The sequence below is a fragment of the Accipiter gentilis genome, chromosome 2 (genome assembly GCF_929443795.1).
Source record: "Accipiter gentilis chromosome 2, bAccGen1.1, whole genome shotgun sequence".
Taxonomy (NCBI): domain Eukaryota; kingdom Metazoa; phylum Chordata; class Aves; order Accipitriformes; family Accipitridae; genus Astur; species Astur gentilis.
Genome location: NC_064881.1, coordinates 32,670,796 through 32,686,528, shown reverse-complemented (window position 1 = coordinate 32,686,528; position 15,733 = coordinate 32,670,796). Strand labels below are relative to the sequence as shown.

The following is a 15,733-nucleotide window of genomic DNA, read 5'->3' as shown; positions in this document are numbered from 1 at the left end:
TGAATTTGACTTATTTTAATAAGCTGCTTTTAAACAAAGCAACCTTACTTTCTGCAGGTTTCATAATATAATTAAGGCAAATGCAGTCATGTTTAATTTAAAAGCTTGTCAAATGTTTTTTAAACGTGATCAGTTTATAGAAATAAGAATGAAATCTTTTGTCAGAATAGAAAGTAGGTTATCCCCATAGTTTAAAAGACAAAATAGTTTAAGTTTCCTACTCAAGGACAATCTGGAGTTCAAGGAGCAGGGCGGGGGGGGGGATGCAAGTGGACCAAACACTGCTGTTCTGCAATGAAAGGAGTTTGCAAAGATACGAGCTTTCATCTCTGTCCTTCAACTGAACAACAAAGTCAACACATGCCCTTGGACTTTCCAAGGACTCTGAACAAAGCGCGGGCACAGCTTAACTTGCAACAGTTGATAAACTGAACTGTTCCCAGCAGTCTGCTCCTCCCACAGCTGTACAGGTATGGGAGCTGCCAACTGGTCAGCACCTGAAACATCATCACTTAGAAGGCAAGGTCAGATGCTGTGCTGTAAAAATTAAAAAATGCTGTGCTGCAAACACCAGTGGCCCAGGGACTGAGCAGCAAGCAGTCAGGTGCCCGTGCAGTGCAGACTCGGTGGGCCAGAACTTCATCACACCTGCCTCAAGCTAAACTAGCCAGGCATCGGTTCAGATCCCAGGCTGTGCAAACAGTGAGCTGAATTACTCATCATCTAAATGTTCAATATATTTGCATATCTGCAAACTCTTCACCATCATTCACCCCTACACATGCAATATACCTCGATATACTAGCTGTTCAAAGTTGATGGGAATATTAATCAGAAATCCAACCAGGGTAAGGACAAGGCACATGGGGGAAGGTTTTCAAAGGTCAGTAGGGCAGCAAGGCACTTATGCACTGCAAAACCACCAAAAAAACCCCAAACTCCAAAACACTACTCCAACACCACAACCGGGCACTAAACTTGCCATTGCCAGTATACACAGACACACGCACAGAAAGCTAAAGCAGGCTATTCTGCTTTTTACTCCTAAGGGCTTCAGACTGTTTTACATTAACTAGCACCTACAGAATTCCTTTCTGTAGTACAACTTAGTTCCATGTCCCCTTTAAGTATTTTTAAATGCAAAATAAAAATACATGTATCTCTATTTTTTTAACTATAGCAAAGGTTAGAAACAAAGGAATATTACAACTCGCTAAGAAGTCATTCTGAAGCAAACTAAAGTCCAAGTATTCCAATACTTTCCAAAATAGCTTATTAGCAAAATTCACTGCATTTTGTGGTTCTAAGCTAAATTATAGCTTGACCTAAATTATAGATATTCCAGCCTCTGCAATTTACAGTCCAAAACAAACATGAGAGAGTTTTCCCAAGCATTACAGAACCCAACTATTTATACAAAGTTTTCAATTATATATGGTTTTATCTCCATGCATACTATACAGAGCATAAAAGACAGACAAATATAAGTTAACTGAAGGAAAGTACCCTGTGGGCCCTCAAACATCTAAAGTCTAGACAGAGCTTCATCACATCTGGACTGTGGTAGCAGAAGAACCTCAAAATAATCTTAAATTCTTCATGTATTTGCCATGTATTACAGGAGTAAATGGATTTACTACTGAACTTTTTGTGTAGAACACAATTTAGAAGATTACCAGTAATACTGTTGATATCTGCTATCTATAGAAAAGCTCCTAATTTGAAGGGAATTCCAGCAGAAGTCATTATTGTTCTGGTCCAAAAAAAGACCAGATTCATGACTCCCCCTGTCTTTGTGAGTGTGGAGACGCACGTTAACGAAACAGCACCTCCCAAGTTACCAGAGTAGTAACCCTGCACCACGCCTTCGTCCTTGCCTACTTCATGCATAAACTAAATCAGGAAAATCTCAGTCATGGTAGGATTGATCTTCTCAGGCAATCTTCTGTCAGTCTTCTGTGACATCAAGTAAAACAATTAAGAGCCCGATCCACAAAGGGGACTGGCTATTGCAACAGAAACTTGTGATGCCTCACTTCCAGGCACTTCACAAAGTCCTCACAGCAGTTTCCCTATCTGATGTCCATGCAGAGAAGCACCCGAGAACAGACATTCACAGTATTCGGAAGTGAGATAACCTCACAGCCAGAAGAAAATGCTCAAGAAGAGCAGGAATCAAATAGTACAGATCTCCAAAAGTTAGGCAACTAACACCAAGCTCTGAGGCGGTGTTTATGTGACAGACTACCCAGAATGCTCAGGGATCCATGTTCAGACACCTTCTCTGCCAGTCTATAAAATAAAAATTTAAGCAGTCTTAAAAAAAAAAAAAAAAAAAAAAAAAAAAAAAAAAAAAAAGAGCTTAAGTCAATAGCTTAGTGACTGGTATGCTCATGGAAGAGAAAGCGGGGATCCTGTTCCACTGAGTATTTAAGTATTTTAAATAAGGTGATACAGTTAAGAGATTGACCTGTCAGTGCCAGCTCAGCCTGGAAGGGACAACCAGTCCTCTTTCCCACAAATTACTTAACTCCCCTTTTCTAAGCCCAAGTCATGCTAATACTAGGAGGACACCAGAACATTCAATGTCCTTTATCATTACAGTTGTCGAGACAGCAAGAAAGCCAGTTCTATGGATGCAAAGGCATCTGAACCAGCTCTGCACAGACCAACACCAGCCCAGCCAGGGGCCATTTCTACACGGCTGCCGATCCTGCTCCAAGTCTACCCAGGAACACAGTTATATGGCACAACACCTTTGGCTCAAAGCTGACCCCATTAGACCTGAGGAAGCTCTGCAAGGAGCCACACTGTTGCCTGCATCAAGTTTTCCACTCTTCACAAACCTGGGCTAGCCATGCTATTGGTTAGATGGGGATAGAGATGCTGTACATAAGTTGGAAAATCTTCTGATTTATGAAGTTAATTCCCATGCTAACAGAGAATAATTAACTGCTACTCTCAGTCTCCCAAATCCAACAAAATGAAAAGTAACTGCATCCATTGATTTCTTGCCTATGTCTCATAAAAATGAGACATAGCTTGTCTCACAGCCAGCCAAGCAGTGTGTCAGTGTCCCAAGGTATGACCAACTGGAAATACTGAAATCAGAAGGCAGAGGTAAGAACTGCAGGTGGTGAGGTAGATAACTGCAACTTCATGGGCTTCAACTCAGTCATCTGACTTGTGCATGCCTGACTAACGTTATTTCTTACATCACAACAAAGTGAACGGATTAGTGAAAGTTTACAGAAATTAGTAATTTTTACAGTTTTCGTGTACAGTATCAAATGCTTTCCTGAACTTCAAATAGACTGGCTTAGTCCTTAGAAAATCTGCAAAAGTTGCTTCTGTCACGCACATGGGTTGACAAGGCAGACGTGATCTTCTGAATGAATTCTCAGTAACACAGGAGCACAGACCAACACAAGTCAGACACAGCACTAGAAATGAATGACCTGAAAGTCTGAGCCACAAACCAGAGACATTTCAAAAGAACAATGGAAAACTGGATGGCAGCCTCTCTTTGTTTGTGTTTGGGAAGCTTTCACTATGTAGCCAACTTTCTATATAGTTAGCATGTACCATCTGCTGTGAATTTTGATCCGGAGTAATTTTCTGTCAAATCACTGCTTCTGGGAAGATCAGTATGCATGCAAAAAGGAAAACCAGGCCTCCCGCTTTAAATTCACTTCTATAGCTATCATCTTCACTATAGCCTGAAAATAGAAAATTATAATTATTAATAATTATCATTATTATTCAGAGTAGATCATTATTGTAATAGGAAAAACAGCCCTTAAGATTTTTTTAAAAGCTACACATAAAATCTCTCTTTGAAAAAAATTTGATACTTCATTCCTAAGCATTTGTGGGAAACAGTTCTTATCTTCCACAGTGGTATATTTCTTCTGTAGCATTATTGTTCAGTTATTTATTTTTATGAAGATAAAATGTCTAAACCAATCATAACCTGAGTTGCTAGATTTTTGCTCTGTAGAGATATGCATGCATCAATCAAAAATCAAAACTTTTATTTACTCTTAATTTTTATTTATTCTGAGACAAAGGCCAACCTGAGAGGCAAGAAAGCAAGAAAACCCACTTGCTTTTAAATAATCTTAAAAAAATAAATATCCAAATTCTAAAGGATTGATAAGGCAGCTGTTAAGGAAAGAAGCTAATTCCTTTACCCCATTACTTTATGATAACCTCCTTCCTCCAAATCCAAGATAGCCAAATATAAAAAAGGACTCTCTTAAAGCTAATGATGTTACTATAGGAGCTTCTTTCTGCACACACTGCCTCACACGGACTCTCCTTCATCCCTCCAAATTCTCCACCCTAATCCTTGACACCTTAAATATCCTCCCTCCTCCTGCTAGTGAGATCAGAGTCAAAGCAGAGACAGTTTCCCAACAGTTCATTGCTTGCTGTAGCACAGAAGTAACTTATCACTACTCGATGGGACAACCTGGTGTGAGCTTTCACCCAGCCCTCACAGGAGCCAGTCTAAACAGAAACAGGTATATCCCCAGCACCTCCATCACACTGCAGAAACCTTCACCCATGAGAAGCTGGAGGCTGTAGGGAGCTCACAGGCCATGTTACTGTACTGTAACCTCAGAGGCAGTCAAGAACTCGCATTTGCTTTTCTTCTCCTTCACAGATGCCTGTGATAAAGAGGCGGATGCGTGCACCTCCATACAAGAGGCACACACAACGGCACCTCTTCCTTCTCCCCTTTCCCCCAGCATCTCATTCCTAGACTGCTGCAGGCAAAAAGGGAGCACATACCCTGGGGGGGGGGGGTCACCCCTGAGGCAATGCTGCAGCACCTGGCAGCTGAAGTGGCACCGGGGAAGGCAGACAGAGAAACAACACTGCGTAAAGTCATCACTGACAGGCCCACCAAGGACATGGAAAATGACCAGAGCAGCTCTTGGCCCACCCTGCTACCCAACTGGTAAAGGATCAGGAGGCTTTAGATATATGACAGGGGTGGCAATTTCTGCAGGAGACCTTCCATTTCCCTCCAGAACTGCCAAACTGCTGACCGCAGATAGCAGCAAGTGGTGGGGCAGACGAATGAAGGCTTATAAGAAGTCAGCCCAATCCTAAAGACACCTCCATCCTTACCAATAACTGCTATTCACCCCTACCCACAAGCACCTAAGCACCCAAGGGAGGGTGGCAGGCAGCATGCTCAACACAGCAAGGTAGCTGCTGGGATCCATCCTGGTCTCCCCAGTTCTGAATGCCTATATTAGCCAGTGTTTCCTTATTGTTAGCCCACAGTGTTCATTTTGTTGGCCATGGTGCCTTTCTCCCCCATTATCTTCCCTATTTCGCCTGTTCTAAACATTCAAGGGCACCTTTTCTTCTACCCTTTCATCTTATCACGTGGGCCATGTTAACTTTCAGCATGTAACATTTTCTTTGTAGCTCCAGGCATACTCCCCAGAGAGATCCCCCACCCAGCTGGATTGTTAAGCTTTGCTTAAAATGGTGCACGTTATACCTTCCTAACAAAAGCATTAGCTCATGTGAAGCGGTATGGAGCTGGGACATGGAGTTTGGGTAAGCAGGTATTGCTAGGTCACCGTGAGGCTGGATGGGCACAGTCCCTCTCTGAAAAGCTGCTTTTAATTTTTGTATACAGGATAAATGTGTAGAGAGTTTGGCCACCAGGTGCTTTGTGGTGGTAGTTACTGGGACTCAAGAAATATGGTTGTGCAGGCCCTCTAGGGAATACAGCATGGGCCAAACTGGGAAGGATGTGGTTATTCTCTGAAAGAACTTGATCCACCAGAAGTTTAAGCACACGGAAGATGGATGATTTCCACCCCCCTCCCAGGAAGCTCTCATCTGTCTCACTACAGGGATGGAAAGTAGCAGGTATCTTTGGAAAGAGGACATCCTTTCTCTCCTGCAAAGACTGATCATCTAGGCCTGTCCCCTATGCCTCTACATCATAGCAAGTTTATCTGCCCCCATTTACAGTAGCTGATTACACAGCTCTTATGCTCCCCTGCACACCTCCCCTTCTTCTAATAGCTAAGCAGATAGCAAGCAAGTCTCCACTCATCTCCACTCTGTAGTTCAGGAGAAGAGGGCAGACATATGCATCTTTTCCTCTGGCAAGCAAGTTACTACTGTGATGCAGCAATCACAGCTGCACACAATACACAGAAAAGGTCCAAAAAGACAACAGGAGACAAAGCAACCACGTTTTCCCCAAAGGGCTGGTGAATCAACAGCAAACAGATAGAGTGAAGAAAAGGCAGCAAGCTTTGTGGTGCAGACACTCCCACCCCCTCCTTTGGAACAGAGTAGAGAACTAGAGACATGACACAATAGTAGTTTTAGAAATTGTCATATTTAATCATTACATTGTCAAACTGGGAAAGAAAGCATTGACATTTGACCACATCCCCTATCCCATGTGCTCTTTTCCTGAACCATTTGCTTTTTGTGGCCTTTATCACTGAAGGCATAGATAACATCCTGCAGCCGAGTTGTCATCCTGAACATCACATCCATCTTGCAAATGGGAAACTAAACTTGCACTCCACCTCCACCTGCACGCAGTAAGGGCCTGGGCTCCATTCAGCCTCATGACCCATGCAGCACTGTGGACAAACAGCATCTCTCACAAATGTAGTAAGGCACCTAAACACCACAAAGCTCTCTTCAGAAAAAAGGTATCAGAATCATCTTCCATTCTTAGACGAGATTTGTAGAAGACATAAGCATCATAAGCCTTGCAAAGATGTCCACAAACATACCTTGGTGGTTCACCAAGGCCTACAAGACAATCAAGTTGCTGTTGCCAGAGCTGTCACAGGCCAAATACACTGGATGTGAGCTGTTAATGAGATGCTTGATCCCACACAGTTTGACAACTCATGGACAGCAACGGGAAAACAGTGTGGGCCACCTGTACACAGATACACAATGTTGTCCACTTGTCTACTATTCAAAGGAAGATAATGTGAAGAATGACCTTTGAAATCATGGTCACCTCATCACCCTCAGCAGACTTATCCTCCCTAACCGGATGCTACTGACTAGGTGAAGTTCATGAGGTTCCACAGAGCAACAGCCACTTCCTTAAAAACATGGAGATGATCTTCAAATTGCACCTTTACATGCCTGAAAGCTTTGTACCCACTGCTGGCTTTTCCCAGCTCCAAGGATGATGTGTTCCCATCATTCTGGGCTCAGCTCCCAAGCCCTAACTGCCACCTATCAATGAAGGCAAAGCAGTTCCAAACTCAGTAGCTCTGTCCGCATTTTCCTTCTCTATGTAAACAGCTTTAGGGAAGCTTGCATGACTCCATTCATTCACAGGTGTCCTTCTGGAGTAGGCTACAGCCACAGGACTAAGCCCATCACTCCACACTTACAGTGCCTTGGTTTAGCCAGTGACCACACTTAGCATACGAGTGTGGAGAAAAGGGGGTCTGAGATGTGGGCTGCACAATGAGACTCAGAAACCACCAGGGCTTGCAGCTACACATGAACACTATAAAGGGCACTGTGGAAGGGACAGCAATCTGCAGGAGACCGACAAAAGAATACCACGGTATTTCCCAGAAAGGTCTGCTGTTGAGAAAGATCTGGAAGACAGCCTTCCATAGGCCAACTTCAGACCTCATGCACAGTAGGACTGGCCTAAATCTAGTCCAGAGTAAAACTGCTCAGTCTCATGCAGTGGACAGGTAAGAAGTGTGCTAACAACTTCACCTAGTGATCCCCTGCTGTAACATCAATTTATTTGCTAGTGTAGACGTAGCCTCTGAACATGGATGAAGATGAGGCTCTGGGAATCACACTGTCAGCACCATCTCAATGAACCCCAGTCACCATAGGGTAAACATCCTCTCTTCATCAAGCATGCATTACTTTGGACACCCATGCATTCTAAGCAGCATCTTTTCAGAACAAGGAGCGAGGGTGTACTATTCAAATTATCAAGTGGACAAGGAATGCTGTTTTGCAAAGCAGCATTAGATTTTGCAGGCGACTGATACGCTTAAAGCCAGTATAATAGGATTACACACATTCGCCTGTTTGGTTTCAGACAATCTGCATAAGCTAATCATACTTGGTAAAGGGCCTCAGTACTACAGGTAACAAACACTTTTTTAGTGGCTGTAATTTAGTGTATCCACGGGAATCAGCAAAGATGGTTTATGAATATGTTGCTGTAAGAAACACTGTAAGAACTAATGATGACTTGCGTTTCTTTGAACACCTGAGAGCAAGAATGTGCAAAAATGAAAATACACTTCCCAAATTTGTATGGTATTGTAGAAAATGACACAGATGTGTCTAATTCATATGGTTTTGACCCCTTAACCAACGCTTTTCTACAAGTGACATGGTGATGCTCGAACCAGAATTGTGATGCTCAAACCAGAATTATTCATGTCCAGTTATCCTATATGTCTAGAGACTTACCCAGCACAGAAGTCTGTAGTACTGCTTTGTACTTCCCTTGATCCATATGAAGTGTCTATAAAAAAAATGCTTTGGCATTTGCCAACTTTCATTTAACAAGAAGCAATTTAGCTGTTTCACAACCAAAACCTTTTCTAGCTTAGAGGAAAGTGGTGGTCGCAAAAGTTACCTTAGTTTGACATATGATTTACAGCATGCTACATTTACCACTTTTTACACAAGCCTTCCCTGTCCATTAGTAACAGTGATATATGGTAAAACAACAGCAAATACGTTACAAGCAAAATACGAATTCAAGAGCCCCTCATGCTTGTTCCATTGGGTCAATGTCCACACCTCCGCACCCTTTCTCCAGCTTAGGCTCTGAGGCAGCATCAAGAACAAAAATGGAACTCCAGGTCGACAGAGAATATTGATTGCTTTCCTAATTGAAGCTGAGCTACCAAAAATTTATAAGCAGAGAGATTTAAGCTTCAAGTTTTAAGTACTAGTGGTTCACGTATTACACCAAGTACTAGTCATACGGAGCAACAGGGAGAGGCAGGATGCCTGTCTGTAGAGGTTTCAGTAAATTCACACCTGTGCTATTTTGCAGAATACCCCCATAACAACCTTCTACACAAAACAGCATTTATTTCCCCAAAACTCCCAACCTACAGAAGGTGGACAGCTTCCTCCTCCCTGTGTGTATATACACACATATATGTACAGATTTAAGCTTGCCAGACACCAAGTTTCCAGTTTTTGGCAGTATCTTCATATTGAATGAATTGTAAATTTATATTTAGTGGAAGCAAATTAAGTGATTACATTAACAATTTTAACTCACAGAACTTCAGTATTAAGCTTTTGAAGGTACTTCTTAATCCACTTCAAACTCATTTTGTTAGTTTAAACCAACCTTAGTTCTCATACAGTTTCTCCCACTGCTGCAGCCAGTTGCAATGAACACTCCATAGAAACACACACACATATTCTGGCACATGGTCATGAATTCAGAAGTGAACGGAAAACTTAGACTACTGAATCATTTTTCCAGTCTCTGAGGTACTTCATTGTTCTCTGTGGGACATTTTCCAGTGTTTTGTATAGTCTGCTTTAAAAACTCACTGGCAATCCTTTTGCCTTTGTACTTCTACAGAGCCGTAGATCTTACCCAGGTCAGGAAGTCTTAAGGGCTTGTCTACGGTGGACGCATTCCAGCATCGCAACAGAACAGATAGAGAGATATGAACAAAAAGTTACAACACAGTAATATTCTCTGCCTTGCTGGAATAAATAATGCCTCATGTTGACAACCTATCCCAGGATACTTACAGTAGGAACTACTTTAGAAGTGACTTGGTTTTGTGGATGACCACGAGAGGGAGTTACACCTATTTAACTATAGCTGTAATGAACCAGCGTCCATCCATTTTCCTCACTAGACAAAACCTAGATCTTCAGCCTCCTAGTCTGAACCAGTAGTAACATGAGCAGTGTTATTGTTAAACTGTTTTGAGATACAGATACAGTAAGCATCTGCAAATAATTAGATTCCACCATCATGCAGCTGTTTAGCTAACATACACAAAACACAAAACTTTACACCACAAGCCATGTGGTTTTTCTTTCCTAAAATCACCATTTGTTGTATAAACAAAACTAATCCAAATACAAAGTCAAACTCAAGTAGCCTAAACTCAATCTGCCAAGTAGTGGTGGGTTGACCCTGGCTGGATGCCAGGTGCCCGCCAAAGCCACTCTATCACTCCACCCTCCACTGGACAGGGGAGAGAAAAATATAACAAAAAGCTTGTGGGTCATAAGGACAGGGGGAGATCACTTGCCAATTACCATCATGGGGAAAACAGACCCAACTTGTGGAAAATTAATTTATTACCAATCTAATCAGAGTAGGATAATGAGAAATAAAACCAAATCTTAAAACACCTTCCCCCCACCCCTCTCTCCTTCCCAGGCACAACTTTGCTCCCAATTTCTCTACCTCCTCCTCCCCTGCAGCGCGGGGGGTGGAGAATGGGGGTTGGGGTCAGTCCAACATAAACTGTCTCTGCCGCTCCTTCCTCCTCATGGGGAGGACTCCTCACACTCCTCCCCTGCTCCAGCATGGAGTCCCTGCCATGGGAGACAGTCCTCCATGAACTTCTCCAACATGAGTCCTTCCCACAGGCTGCAGTTCTTCACAAACTGCTCCAGCGTGGGTCCCTCCCCAGGGTCACAAGTCCTGCCAGAAAACTTGCTCCACTGTGGACCTCCATGGGCTGCAGGGGGACAGCCTGCCTCACCAGGGTCTTCCCCACAAGCTGCAGGGGAATCTTTGCTCTGGCACCTGGAGCACCTCCTCCCCCTCCTTCTTCACTGACCTGGGGGTCTGCAGGGTTCTTTCTCTCGCATGTTCTCACTCATCTCTCCAGTTGCAGCTGTGGAGCAACTTTTTCCCCTTCTTAAATACATTATCCCAGAGGCACTACCACCGTCACTGATGGGCTCGGCCTTGGCCAGCGGCAGGTCCATCTTGGAGCCGGCTGGCATTGGCTCTGTCGGACATGGGAGAAGCTTCCAGCAGCTTCTCACAGAAGCCACCCCTGCAGGCCCACCACTAACAAAACTTTGCCACACAAACCCAATACACAAGTTGAAAACTTAGAATAATAAATAAATAAAATTGGGGGGATGGACGGAGCAACTGCAAATCATGAATTTTCTACTTTAGAAAATAAGATCCCAGAGGGACTATCATCACTAGCGACAACTCCCATAACAGAGGCCGTAAGACCGAGTTAAGTCTTTTTTCCTGCTCTAATCAGTTCCATGTTCTTGTTTATAACACATCATTATGAAGAGTTGATACATGAGGCAGAAATTTAAGACCACAGATCAGCTGTGGATTTCCTGAAGGACAACCACCACCTGAGACAGTGGCTCCACATCATCCTCTCCTAGAGAGCTACTATGAAGACACCATCCCAGAAATGCCAATTCAACACCTTTCCAGAGGGCAGAGAAACTGCACAGAAGCCTTTGTGCTCCCACAAGTGGAAAGCACAGCTCTTCTGGCTATACAAGACACCCCACAGGAGAGCACACCTGTAGAGCCTTGAGAGTGGGACAAAGGAAAGAGTTACCAGTTTGGGAGAGTGAACTTCACCTTTAGATGAGGCTTGTATCCTTGACAAATCTTGATTCTTTCTGGGAGTAAACACTCCAAATATGTAATGGGAAGAAGTTTCCAGAGGGGATAGGAGCAGAAAACAGGACTAACATCAAGGCTCTTTCTGCACAAAATACTTTGATTTCTTGAAGGCTCCACCATGTGCCCTGGGATTGCATGATTAAGCAGCTTGCTCAAAGTCAGTTAAGATAAAGTGAGGAAAATATTACAAGCCTCAATCTCAAACCCCAGTGTTTACATCCTAAGACCATGCCCAGTCTTGAGAACAGGCTGTGGGGAGGGGAGGGGGAAGAGCAAGATGGAATTAAAAACCACAGCCTTTTAAGCATTCCTACTGAGGATCAAAAGAAAGTTTTAACCAACATACTATTAAAATTCTTTCTTTGGTACGAACGAAGTTTGGATTACCAATTACAGAAAAATTCAAGCTCTTAAACCAACAGAAGTCTCCTCCACCTCCCAACCCGCTGCCTCTTTAGGGCTGCAAGGTAAAATGAAACAATATTCCTGAAGTCAATAGCTCCTCCTCTCCTGCTGCAACACCAAGTCCCCTGAAAAGCAGAACCCTCTGACAATCCCGAGAAAGTTTCCTGTTGCAATCAACCAAGGACAAACTATACTCGTGCCATTACTGAATACCATGTAGAATCAAATATAAATGTGCGAATGATGTTGGTACACACTGGTGTCCCTCAGAAAAAAGGCCCAGCTATGAACCACCACAAGCTTACCATATTAACTCCAATCTAACAGTCAGCGACGGATTCAACACAAGCTACATACAGAATGGGAGGAAACTTCCTTACCCTTTCACCAGTAAAGCAGCTGTCTGAAAAATTCAGTTTGACCAAAGAGTCAATCAGCACTGCTAAATCACAAATAAAGGCACGCAGATCAGCACACATATACATTAGGTAGTTTAGAAACGTCTGCACAACACTGGAGCAGTGAGGTATACCAAATTAGAGGCCAGACAGTGGCAATGACAGGACACTAGGAAGCAACTGAAACAGGATAGGGAAATCAAACCCTAATAGACACTGTTGTTCCACCCAGCCACCCAGTCAGTTGGCTGAGTAGCGATCAACCACTGCAGTAGCCAGAGGTGGTTATAAGGGAGACAGGATGGAAAAACAGAGAAAACAACAAAACTTTTCACTACCACACCCGTTTTATGATGAAGTAGCTACATGAGAACAGGTAAGCCATGAACCCTTTCCAGAAGGAACTCCCTCCACACAGAAGGCATGCACTAGGCACAAGTTACTGACAGTTCAGAAAAGTCAGTCATAGCAAACTAATAAAAATGACTCTGTGGTCTCTCTGCTGTAACAGCAGCATGACTGGAAGGCATGAATACTGACAAAAGCTGGCTCAACAGTTGTAGTTAAAGACACACCAAGTACGAACCAGCAGCATACCTGGTGATGAAGTGGCAGATGCTGTAGCAAGCATTCCTGACAAACGATGACTGGAGACACCACTGCACAGAGTTTACAACTGAAGCCTATAGCCTGCCTTCCAATTTAAAAGCCCACAATTCATCTGAGATCTGCAGGTGAATTCAGTTCCTTGCATACAGGTGTCTTAACATTTGATACCAGAATTTCCCATACATCTACAATGGGCTGGCAAACACATTGCGAGACCAAAGCCTGTGCCCTTCCAGGCTGGCAGCTAGAGGCCAAATACAGAATCCTGACTATCCCAAGCAACACTAAAAAAAAGTTTTGGCAACTGAACATAGCTCCTCCTCCAAGCTCAGTAAAGAATATGCAAATAAGATTTTAGTAATAGTAGCCACCTCCAATACCACCTATGGTTTTTTTTTCCAGTCCAGAAACTTCTTAATTTTCAACTCACTTCTGTTTCACACTCTGCACAGCACAAGATGGTAAGCTTTTCAAGACCTGTGTTAAGATGTTCCCCCTCCTCTTACCACTGAAAAGCCATTATTAAAACAGGTTTAAAACTTGTTTTACAAGCCTCTCACCCAGAGAGGCTCTGGCCCTTTATAGCTATTGCTGTCAGCATAGCCTTTCCACAAGGTGGCATATTCTCAAGGGAGCCATATGTTACAGTCAGTTCAGGTAAGAAAAGTGTTTGTTTTCAGTTAAAAAAAAAAAAAAAAAAAAAGGAGGAAAGTTGCTCTTTCAGTCAGAAGACAACTGAATGCAAAAACCACAATGGAAGTCAGGGCTAAGAATAAGTTTAGATACCTCTTCTTAGCAGACATAAGCTAAGAGAAGAACAGAGCAACTTCTAAACATTATTTTTGCACTACCTGAGTTCAGGCGGGCCAGGATATCATAAGCTATGTCCCCAAAGAATTTCAAGAATTGCTCTCTGTATCAAGGAGGTGCCTGGGTTATATGTGATCAGCTCTGCCAAAGAGCTCCAAATAGCCACATTACTGTGCTACACCCACGCCCCTTCCGTTCTAATACAGGGTCCAAGGTGTGTGTTTACCTCCCTTACAGAGTGCTTAAACAATCAAGCAGCTCTAGTGCACTGCAAAAAGATTCAAAGAAACACGTAGTCACTAAACATTATCTGCTTTGTCATTCAGTACAACAGATGCCACAAACCATTTCTCAATGACAAAAAAGGCTGTTTCAGTGTTTATATTTACATACTACAGCCGGGGTGGGAGAACTTACCTCCATTTGGAGAGCAGCCGTGTCCTGATCATAGTGTCCCATGATGTTTGGGAAAAAAGTCATATTGTAAGGCATTCCTGAGCATCTGGAAATAGTAATTGGCTCACATGTGAATAAACTGTGTCCTCGCACCAGAGTTAGAAGTAAACTGCAGGTCGCAGAGAACGCAAGTACTCCCATTTTGTCAGGATGTCCCACTTCAGCACATAGCTCTGCTCAGTAGTTAGGCAGACCAGCTCTGCACGAGGAAGAGAACACCCATCTTCCTCTGCCCGTTCCGGTACAAGGCAGGGACGCAGGCAGTGAGGCAGACGATCGGGCTCCTCACCGCTGCTTTAGGCATTTCCCCATCCTGGCTGACTGCAGTTTCAGCAAACCCCTTCCTCCTCCAGCCTGCACGCTGCAGAAGCGGGAAAAGACAGAAGAGAGTCATTCACAGCAGAAACAACCCGGCCGCGACCACCCGTCCGAAGGCCGAGCTCGGCCTCCTCCTCGCACGCCCGCAGGAGAAAGGGCAGCTCCCGCCGGGACGGGACGGGACCGCACCGACCCCCTCGCCCCCGCCGCTCCCCCGGCCCCCACGTACCCGCAGGGGCCGCGGCACGGCGCAGCCCGCGCTCCCGCTGCGCCCCGTCCCGGGGAGCGCCGCCTCGCCCACGGGGGGGGGGGGGGTGGGGGGGTGGCGGCGTGTCTGGCCACCGCTCCCGCCCGGGCCCCGCAGCCACCGCTGCTCCCAACGCCCCGTTGCCGGCGCTCCGTTCCCAGCCCCGCCCTGGGAAGCGGCGCCCGCGGGGCCGGGCGGGGAGCCGGCCGAGAAATCGACCCAGGAGCCGGGGCTCGCCGGGCGCGGCCCCGGCGCCGCATCCCCGCCACGCCCGGGTCGCGCCTCCGCCGCCCCCTCACCGGGACCCGCCTCCCGCCAGACGCTCCCCCTCACCGCCCCCCCACCCCCCTCCGGCGGCGGCGGCCGCCCCGGGGCGCCGCTCCGAGGAGGACGAGGAGGAGGAGCCGCCGCTCTGCCGAGCCGCCGCTCTGCCCCGCCGCCACCACCGGCGCACTCACCCGGGCCGGCCGGCCGGCCAGCGGCCCCCTCCCCGCCGCGGCTGCGATGGCGGCGGCCGCCCCTCGGCACCGACAGGATGTGGCGTCTGGCGGCGGGGGGGCGCTCGCGCGATACTTGGCGGGCGGGGGCGGGGCGGGAAGGTGCGGGCCGCCCCGCCCCGCCCCGCCCCGCCCTGCCCCGCCGTGCGGGCCGGGGTCTCCTGGCACGGAGGCGGGCGGCGTGAGAAGCCCTTCCAAGCCGTACCCGGCACTTAGGTTTTGACCAAAAGACTCGGCGTGAGCTCCGCTGCACGCTATACCGCGGCGGTTTACGGGCTGCCGAGCGTCGGGAAGTGACCCTGTCCCGCCTGTGGAAGCCGTTCCCAGGCTC

General features: G+C 45.7%; 1 protein-coding gene across 2 annotated transcripts in view; it reads right to left on the bottom strand.

Annotated features, from left to right (window-relative positions):
* The window catches only part of FZD6 (frizzled class receptor 6), a 33,355-nt gene extending 17,897 nt beyond the window's left edge, over nucleotides 1-15,458 (bottom strand). The window contains exons 1-2 of one of the 2 annotated variants that reach the window (XM_049817986.1): nucleotides 15,364-15,458; nucleotides 14,302-14,701 (exon numbers count right to left, since the gene is read on the bottom strand). In XM_049817986.1, the coding sequence (XP_049673943.1) occupies nucleotides 14,302-14,481 (180 nt within the window). In that variant the 5' untranslated portion in view covers nucleotides 14,482-14,701; nucleotides 15,364-15,458. Of the gene's footprint in view, nucleotides 1-14,301; nucleotides 14,702-14,887; nucleotides 14,980-15,363 lie in introns of those variants that run through there. The other variant, XM_049817995.1, reaches the window with a different exon arrangement.
* Nucleotides 15,459-15,733: the final 275 nt, after the last annotated feature.